The 10,026-nt window shown below is 45.2% G+C and overlaps 1 protein-coding gene across 1 annotated transcript; it reads right to left on the bottom strand.

Annotated features, from left to right (window-relative positions):
- Positions 1-8,566: 8,566 nt before the first annotated feature.
- LOC119333439 lies at positions 8,567-9,642 on the bottom strand. The gene is made up of 2 exons (XM_037606329.1): positions 9,460-9,642; positions 8,567-9,290 (listed from the first exon to the last, which is right to left on the bottom strand). The coding sequence occupies exons 1-2, from the start codon at positions 9,619-9,621 to the stop codon at positions 8,691-8,693; spliced, it is 762 nt and encodes a 253-aa protein (XP_037462226.1). The 5' UTR covers positions 9,622-9,642; the 3' UTR covers positions 8,567-8,690.
- Positions 9,643-10,026: the final 384 nt, after the last annotated feature.

The raw sequence follows: 10,026 nt of genomic DNA, 5'->3' as shown, positions 1-10,026 counted from the left end.
ACACGCCAACCGTGGCCGCAGGCTGTTGGGGCCCGCGGTGCTCCGCACTTGCCCTTTGGCTTTACCTCGAAGCCAAGCCCGAGTGCACCTTAGGCCCGGGGGCTACTGTCGGCATTCTGGGAACGGGGGTTCCCAGACTTGCCTGCCCGCGGCCCGCGGCGATCTTCACCAACAAACACTCAAGACCCTCGCGAGGGGCCAAGCCTCGTGAGGCGAATGACACAAGACCTCCTCAGGGGCGGCCTCACCAGGCTGGCTCGCGAGGGGCGGAGAGATCAAGGAAAGGGACAACTCGCGAGGTTCCTATGACGCAAGTCATGACGATTGGAGCCAGGCGGGCGCCAGCGCGTGCACTGTCCTCGTTTCCTCTTTGGTGCTAAAGAGGAAAGCGCGGGCGAGGAGTCCTGAGGCATTAGGCAAAGGTTTCCATATCGGTGCAACAAGACCAAGACTAGTAGGACAGCAGGACGGAGGTCACCATGGAGCCTAAGACGGCGTCACCACTAGAGCCTTTGGCAGGCGAAGACTACTTTTGTCAGGATAGCTTGTACTAGTTGTCTCCCTTCGAATTTGGCCGTTATGGGATCCCTTTCCGCTCAATATTTGGGAAGAGGATCAGGGCCTCTATAAATAGGACTAGCCACCACCATCGAGAGGAGGATCATCTCATCGAGAGGAGAATCTCATCTAGATAGACCATCCCCAACCACACAAGTTCACCAAGCACAAGAACACCTCACCTCAGGAGGTTGTTCTTCCCTTGTAACTGTTCATCCTCAGCCCAAGAGGTAATCCACCACACCACACTGGAGTAGGGTATTACACCACAACGGTGGCCCGAACCAGTATAAATCTTGTGTCTCGTGTTCTTTGGGTTCGTCGAGCTAGGCCGTGAGATCATAGAGTGTGCGAGCTAGAGAGGGGGAGAGATCTTTGTACGCACCCCAGTGTTCGAACCTCAAGGGTTTTGCTGGAACCCGAAATCCGACACATTTTACCTTGTCTTCTCTTGTTGAATAAAATGTTTGTAGATTCCAGCTTAGTCCACGGCACTCTTGCACTATTATTATTTTCATATTGTTTGGTCATGCAAGTGAAAGGAAATAATGACGATATTCGATGAACTGGCCGTGGCAGAGAGAAACTGGTATGAACTCGACTTGTTCTGTTTGTGTAGATATGTTTAATCTAGTATCCATGATTCAGCCCATTATGATTAAACATGTTTGCAATGACAATTAGAGATTATAGTTTCTCATGCCATGCATAAGTATTTGGGAGTGGATAATGATTTATCTTGGATATCAACATTGCAATAAAATGATTGTGATGTAGTATGATGATATGGTATCCTCCTTTGAATGTTCGAGTGGCTTGACTTGGCACATGTTCATGCATGTAGTTGAATCAAAACCAACATAGTCTCTATGCTATTTATGTTCATGGTGATCATATCCTACTCATGCTAGTGTCCAATGTTACTTATGCATAATGCATGTTCATGATCGTTGTTGCTCTCTAGCTGGCCTCTTCTCAATCTAATTGCTAGCCTTTGCCTGTACTAAGTGGGAATTCTGCTTGTACATCAAAAATCTTGAACCCAAAGTTATTCTAGATGAGTCCACCATACCTACCTATATGTGGTATTACCCTGCCGTCCTAAGTAAATTTGCATGTGTCACCTCTAAAAAATTCTTAAAAAATATCCTTTTTGTGTGCCTGGATCATTCATGGAATGACAGGAGGTGGTCGATATCTTCCATGCTAAGAGGGTTATTCTCAGGTCGAGTGTTTATTCACTCACCATCGCACGAAAAAAGGGCGGTAATAGGGATGCCTAGTCCCAAACTGCAAACACAGAAAGGGTTAATTTATCAAATAATCAAACAAAAACTCTCAATGGAGTCAAAACCTTTACTTTTTATCGCTTGGGAACCACCACTAGCGTGTTTAGCATGGAAAATATTGATAACTGATGGTCGTGAAGTAAATGAGAAGGGTGCATGTCTCAAAATATCATTTATCTCTGTTTTAAAAACTTGAGCTCTGGCACCTCTGCAAATCACTGCTTCCCTCTGCGAAAGGACTATCTATTTACTTTTATATTGTGTCATCACCTTCTAAAATAAGCGCTAGAACCTGAGAGCACAACTGTCATGACTTATGCATTGTGTGTAGCTAATGTTGGGTGCATCATGACTGGATCTTTTCTACCATGAATTACAATGTTTAGTCGCTGCTTGGACTTTGGAGGTGCTCTGCATTTACGTTTTGCATTCTCAGAAAGGGCTAGTGAGATACCACTATTGTCATATTATATCATGGTTGTTTTGACAACGTGTTGCCATTTGAGATGTCTTATTATTGCTCGCTAGCTGATTATGTCATTGATATGAGTTAATATAATCTTTAAGAGTTCTTGTCGGCATGGTTAGTTATAATGTTCGCTGAAAACTTGGGTGTTGTTTAAGCTTATTTATGCAAACAAGAGCAAAAGAGTTCGTAAAAGTTTTTCTTTTTCACTTTCAGTTTATCAACTGAATTGCTTGAGGACAAGAAAATGTTTAAGCTTGGGGGAGTTGATACGTATCTACTTTCACTTTCAGTTTATCAACGTATCTACTTTCCCTAACGATTTTCCTCTTGTTTTGGAATCTAATTTGCATGATTTGAATGAAACTAACCTCGGCCTGACGCTGTTTTCAGCAGAACTACCATGGTGTTGTTTTTGTGTAGAAATAAAAGTTCTCGGAATGGAACGATACTATGCGAGAAATTTTTATGCAATAAATAAGAATTTTTGGAGCCAAGATCCACCCGAGAGGGGCACCTGGGTGCGCACAACCCACCAGGGCGCGCCCCCTCTCCTGGCGCGCCCAGGTGGGTTGTCCCCATCTGGTGGCCCCGCAGACCCTAAAACCGACGCTATAAAATCCTATTTTTCTAGAAAAAATTAAGGAGAAAGAATTATCGCGATCCACGAGACGGAGCCGCCATCACCTCCCGTTCTTCATCGGGAGGCCAGAGCTCTTGTCCGTTTGGGGCTCCGGAGAGGGGGATCTTCGTTCTTCGTCAACACCAACCCTTGTCCATCGCCAATTCCATGATGCTCCCCATCGGGAGTGAGTAATTCCTTCGTAGGCTCGCTGGTCGGTGAGGAGTTGGATGAGATTCATCATGTAATCAAGTTAGTTTAGTTAGGGCTTGATCCCTAGTATACACTATGTTCTTAGATTGATGTTGCTATGACTTTGCCATGCTTAATGCTTGTCACTTTGGGCCTGGGTGCCATGATTTCAGGTCTGAACCGTTTATGTTATCACCATTATATCCATGTTCTAGATCTGATCTTACAAGTTATAGTCCCCTACTACGTGTTATGATCCGGCAACCCCGGAGTGACAATAGTCGGGAACACTCCCGGTGATGACCACATTTTGAGGAGTTCATGTATTCACTATGTGTTAATGCTTTGTTCCGGTTCTCTATTAAAAGGAGGCCTTAATATCCGTTAGTTTCCAATATGGACCCCGCTACCACGGAAGGGTAGGGCAGAAGTTGTCATGCAAGTTCTTTCCATAAGCATGCATGACTATTTACGGAATACATGCCTACATTTATATTGACGAACTGGAGCTAGTGCCGTATCGCCCTAGGTTATAACTGTCTCATGATGAATATCATCCAACAAGTCACCGATCCAATGCCTACGAATTTACCTTATATTTTTCTTGCTAAGTTACTACTGCTATCATCACTGCTACCATTATCCTTGCTGCTACTACTATTATCAAAACTATCATACTACTTTGCTACTGATCACTTTGCTGCAGATAATTAATCTCCATGTCTGGTTGAATTGACAACTCAGCTGCTAATACCTTCAAATATTCTCTGGCTCCCGTTGTGTCGAATCTATAAATTTGGGTTGAATACTCTACCCTCGAAAACTATTGCGATCCCCTATACTTGTGGGTTATCATAGAACTTGATGTAGTCTTGGGAACCCACTTGACCAAGGCCTTAGGAGCTTATTCAAATGCATCAATCTCCTGTTGAAGCTTGTCCTTGCCTTTTAGCTTGTGGTCTTGTAGTGGAAGATCATCTTGAGCTTGTGTTCCTTTGAAAGAAGTGGGGTCATACTTCTCTTGTTGAGGAACAAACTTCGTCTTGGGGTATTGATCTTCTTCCCACTCAACTCCATTGGCATTGAACTTGCGTTCAAAACCAACACCTTGATTCTTCCGGTGCCTTCCTTGCTTGCGTACAATTTCCTCAAATTGCTTACTTCTGGCAAGGCTCTTGTAAACACCTTTCTCTATAATTCCCTTCAATAAGTTGTTTTCTTGCTCAAGCGTAACTTGGCTAAGAGAATCAATAGTGGAATCAAGAGAACTACTAGACGCAACAATATTGGATTTAACATGACTATTGTTACTACTAGAGAAATAAATTTTCTTGCTCTTGTTGCTACATTTTACTTGTGGCATGTAAGTAGACAAGAGTAAATGCTTGGCAATGTAAGAAGAACTTTTCTTACGAAGATCATCATTGATTGCCTTTAAGAACCCATGCTCTTTCTCTAGATTGAGCTTTTCAAAGTGTAGTTTCTCATGAGTCTTTAAAAGCTCTCGATGATCCTCTAACGTAGTTTCATGAGCTAACTTAAGAGTGTTTAGTTCTTTAGTTAGACGCTCAATCTCCTTCTTATCATCTTCATTCGTTTTATCTTGATTAGCATGATTAATAGCAATTTTAATATAGTTTTCATCACTAGAGCTGTCAACAAGTAAATCATCATCATCTAGCAAATCATCTTCATCGCTATTGAAATCAACATAGTCGGGGTGTGATACCTTGGGGCCTTTATCCATGAAACATCTTCCAATCACTTCATTTGGTGAATCAAATATGTCGTAGGAGTTGGATGACACAAGTGCAATACCGGCAACACCTTCATCTTGAGTATATTCAGAGTCAGAGTGATAACTTCTCTCGGAGTGGTTGTCGGAGTCAGAGTCGGATATTCACCAACATGAGCTTGATGTCTTCGTCTTGTGTAGCTCTTTGATGACTTGTCCTTCCTTTCGAAATCCTTGCTTCTGCGAGAGGATCTTCGTTCATAACAATCATCTCTACTCCTTTCTCTTGGTGGTGATTTTTCTCTTTTGCTTCTCCTTTTAGGCGAGTCTTCTCTTCTTTTGTAGGGAGTCGTACACTCACTAGAGTAGTGTCCGGGTCTTCCACAATTGTAGCAATTGCGATCATGACTAGAAGATCTTTTGTCATTGTAGGACCTTGACTTGAAACTTCTTTCTTTGTTTCTACTCTTGTAGAACTAATTAAAGTTCTTCACCATTAGGATCAATTCCTCATTGAAGACTTGTTTCTCATTTGATGATGTAGGAGGATTGCATGAAGCTTTGTAAGCACCACTAGACTTGTTGTGAAGCTCTTCCTTATCCTTGAGTGACATCTCATGAGCAACAATTCTACCAATGACTTCCGTTGGCTTGAGATCTTGTAATTGGGTATCATTTGGATCAATGTGCACACGGTATCATACTTTCTATCCAAGTCTCTTAGGACCTTCTTGATGATGAATCTGTTGGTCATTTCTTCACTTCCTAAGCCGGCAATCTCGTTTGTGATGAGAGCAAGCCTGGAGTACATTTCAGCGACACCTTCACCATCCTTCACTTTGAACTTGTCAAGTTGACTTTGAAGCACATCCAATTTGGATTCCTTAACGGACTCGGTACCTTTGTGCATATCAACCAAAGTATCCCAAATTTCCTTTGCATTCTCAAGACGGCTGATTTTGTTGAATTCTTCGGGGCACAATCCGTTGAAGAGGATATCGCAATCTTGAGCATCGTATTGCAACATCTTCAATTCTTCCGCGGTTGCTTCATGATTCGGTTCTCTTCCATCAAAGAATTCACCTTGGAAGCCAATACACACAATAGCCCAAACGGCGGGGTTATGTCCAAGAATATGCATTTTAATCTTATGCTTCCAACTAGCAAAATTAGTACCATCAAAATAAGGACCTCTACGGTGGTAATTTCCCTCACTAGACGCCATACTCTCCTAGGTTGTGAAACCAAGGCTATGATCACCAAAGCTATGGAAATCAAGACAAATGGAGACCAAAGCTCTGATATCACTTGTAGGATCGAAGGTCTAGAGGGGGTGATTAGACTACTTGACCAAATAAAAATCTAGCCTTTCCCAGTTTTAAGTCTTGGCAGATTTTAACAACTTAGCACAAGTCAAGCAATCAACCTACACATGCAATTCTAAGAGTATAGCAGCGGAATGTAAAACATTGCATATGAAGGTAAAGGGAGGGGTTTGGAAAGGCAAACGCAATGTAGACACAGAGATTTTTGGCGTGGTTCCGATAGGTGGTGCTATCATATATCCACGTTGATGGAGACTTCAACCGACGAAGGGTAACGGTTGCGCGAGTCCATGGAGGGCTCCACCCACGAAGGGTCCAGGAAGAAGCAACCTTGTCTATCCCACCATGGCCATCGCCCATGAAGGACTTGCCTCACTTGGGTAGATCTTCATGAAGTAGGCGATCTCCTTGCCCTTACAAACTCATTGGTTCAACTCCACAATCTTGACGGAGGCTCCCAAGTGACACCTAACCAATCTAGGAGAGACCACTCTCCAAAAGGTAATAGATGGTGTATTGATGATGAACTCCTTGCTCTTGTGCTTCAAATGATAGTCTCCCCAACACTCAACTCTCTCTCACAGATTTGGCTATGATGGAAAGATGATTTGAGTGGAAAGCAACTTAGGGAAGGCTAAGATCAAGATTCTTGTGGTTGGATTGGAATGTCTTGGTCTCAATACATGAGTAGGTGGGTATCTCTTAGAAAATGAAGATGGAAGTGTAGGCACGTTCTGATGGCTCTCTCTCTCTCACATAGAGAGGAGGGTGGGGGTATATATAGCCTCCACACAAAATCTAACTATTACACACAAAAGAGCCAACTCGGTCAGACCAAATGTATGAACTCGGTGAGACCGATTCAGCTCAAAATGTGAACGTTAGACTTTTCGGTGGGACTGGCATGATCAACTCGGTGGGACCGATGAGCTAGGGTTAGGGAAAAACTTGATCTCGGTTTGACCGATTACTTCAACTCGGTGAGACCGATTTCAGTAACAAGCAAACAGAGAGTTGATCAGGCGAACTCGGTGGGACCGATCGCTCCTTTCGGTGATACCGAAATGTTACGAAAGAGAAACAGAGAGTTTGCACTGCAAACTTAGTGGGACCGATCGCTCATTTCGATGAGACCGAAACATTACGAAGGGAAACAAAGAGTTTGCAATCCCATCTCGGTGAGACCAAGATCCCTATCGGTGAGGCCAAACTGATTAGAGTTTCCGGCTTTGGCTATGTCAAGTGAACTCGGTGGCGCCGGATGAATCAAATCGGTGGACCGAGTTTGATTTTAGGTTTAAGACATATTTGGGTTTGAGAAAATGGTTGAGGGCTTTGGAGTATATCACTAAGCATTTTGAGCAAGTAGACCATTAAGCAACACCTCATCCCCTTTTAATAGTATTAGCTTTCTTATGGACTCAATATGATCTCGGATCACTAAGATAGAAATGAAGAGTCTTCAACTTTTGCCAATATTTGTCCTTAGCATTTTGAGGGGTCCACATCTCTAGTCCATGCCATGCCAATCATTTAACTTTCTGAAATAGTCATCTTGAAAGAATATTAGTTCAATGAGCTATATGTTGCTATGAATTTCCAAAACCACCCAGGGATTAGTTGCACTTTCAAGCTGCCATCGCTCGCAGCGGATGTCATAGGCGTTGTGCGCGGATTGGTACAACGCTCATTGCTCATCTAGGAAACTTGGATTTTTCTGTGACCATAGCCGCGGCGACATACTCGAGGGGTCGGAGGTTGTACCACTACTCCTCCTGCAACGTCTAGAACGCGGGCATCAGTGGCGTGGGATACATCGGTTGCTTCTCCTACGCCATGATGGCCTCGTAGTGTGCCTGGGGCCTGCGCCATAGTGAAGCCGGAAACTGGTGTGGGCGTGGGCTCGGCCTCGTCGTCGGACGCCTCCTCCACTGTGCGTTCGTTGCCATCTGAGCTCGCTGAACATGTGTCGCGCACGCCGGGCCTGCCATCTCGTGCTTATGCGTCGACGAGAGCCACTTCCACAGCACTGTCGGTCGTCGTCATTGTGCCGGCAGTCGTGGACAGATGAGGCATGAGAAGCGAATTTTGTGCGGATTGCGCCAAAGGCAGATTTTAAAACATAACAAATCTGACGTCCGGGATAGCAAATTATGTTATCACGAGCACAACAATTTCCTTCAGCAAGCATGACTAATCTGAATGCGCCGATCCAAGACAACTAATCACGACAACATAATTTATCATCCGAAATGTCAATTTTGCCATGCTTAATAATCTGACATCAATTTTTTAATTTTTTAAATGACAATTCAGAGTTCACCAAATCATCATTAGTTATCTGATACTCTCTTCATCCCATAATGTAAGATTTCCTTTTGACAAAAAATGTCTTACATTACAGAACGGATGGAGTAATTTATAGAGGACACTAGTCATCTATAATCAGTTCACCTGACTGCCAATTAAATTCTTCAGTTTGCATTTGCAGCTAGCCACCTACCTAAACTTGCGTGTCTCCTACATCCTTCCCTCGTTCCGACGTCTCATCACCACCACTCAAGCCCTGTTCCTCCTCCCAGTCCTCGCACACGTCGAGGAAATAGAGCACGCAGACCATGACGACGCAGGCGGCGAACATGGGGATGGGCCCGAAGAGCCAGAGGAAGACCGGGCAGGAGAAGTAGAATGCCCGCACGCCGAGCGACCAGAAGTAGCTGCCGCGATTGAGCGTGCCGGTGACGTAGTCCACGGCATGGCCCGGGCGGCGGAGGCGGTGTGCTCGGATCGGGACGTTCACCAGGGTGCTGGTGTGGCTGTAGTACCGGATCGACTGCACGTTGAGGAGGAAGGCCACCAGGAAGCAGACGAGGATGGCGAAGAACTTGGCCGACAGAGCCGCCTCCCCCGTGGCGCCCACCACCAGCGGCGCGTCCGGGAGGAGGCCCCCGCCGCCAGCTCCTGGCTCTCCCCCGCCGCCGCCGGACATGAGCACGGCGATGAGCGAGCTGAGTGTGATGGCCGTGGACGCCAGCAGCGTCGACGCCATGATATTGTTCCGGATCGTCTGCACCGCCAGCACCGCGTGCTTCCCGGACGGCTCCTGCATGCGCCGATCGATCTTGATCAGTTGAATAAATAAAAACCGAAATTTCGAAGGTGAATCGGTAAAAGAAAACTCCGGAGAAACAATGGTTCTGCGAGTAGAGGGTGAACGCGATGATGGATCGATCGCAGGAAATGGGTGGGTGCATGGTTAACGGCGGACGGACCTCCATGATGTGGCGGTCCCAGATGCGGCGGTTGATGGCGTTGACGCCGATGACGGTGGTCGCAGGGCGACGCTGGATACGGAGGAGAAGCCACGCGTGGTATCCCAGCATCAGCACCAGCCCCAGAGGCACCAGCACGTAGTCCAGCGCCTCCTTCCCCATCTCTCTCCCCTGTTCCTCCCAAGGAAGAAAATGACGACGCAATGAGGAGCCAAATGGGCCACACACAACTCTAAATCCCAGGCTGTTTTTTTAGTTCCTTTTTCGGCTTTTCCTATTTACCGTTTTCACGAATAAAAGTAAATAAATTTCGCGTTTTTCAGTAAAACCGATTTAGAAAACGAAAAGTCAGATGCTCGCTGCAAGGTGTTGCGTCACATTTTTCTCTCGAAATGATAGGATGGAAAGCCGAGTAAAAGCCAGATTGCCCAATTAATTAAAATCTGACGAAAGCTATCATAATCACCGAGCGGCACATATAAGATACCCCGCACAAACCACTTTAAAGAGGCCTTTACCGAGACAACACACATGCATCACCGTCATACATAAATCCTGAGCAGACGA

The sequence above is a fragment of the Triticum dicoccoides genome, chromosome 7A, assembly GCF_002162155.2.
Source record: "Triticum dicoccoides isolate Atlit2015 ecotype Zavitan chromosome 7A, WEW_v2.0, whole genome shotgun sequence".
NCBI lineage: Eukaryota > Viridiplantae > Streptophyta > Magnoliopsida > Poales > Poaceae > Triticum > Triticum dicoccoides.
Note: the sequence above shows the minus strand (reverse complement) of the source record. Positions and strands in the feature narration are given on the sequence as shown.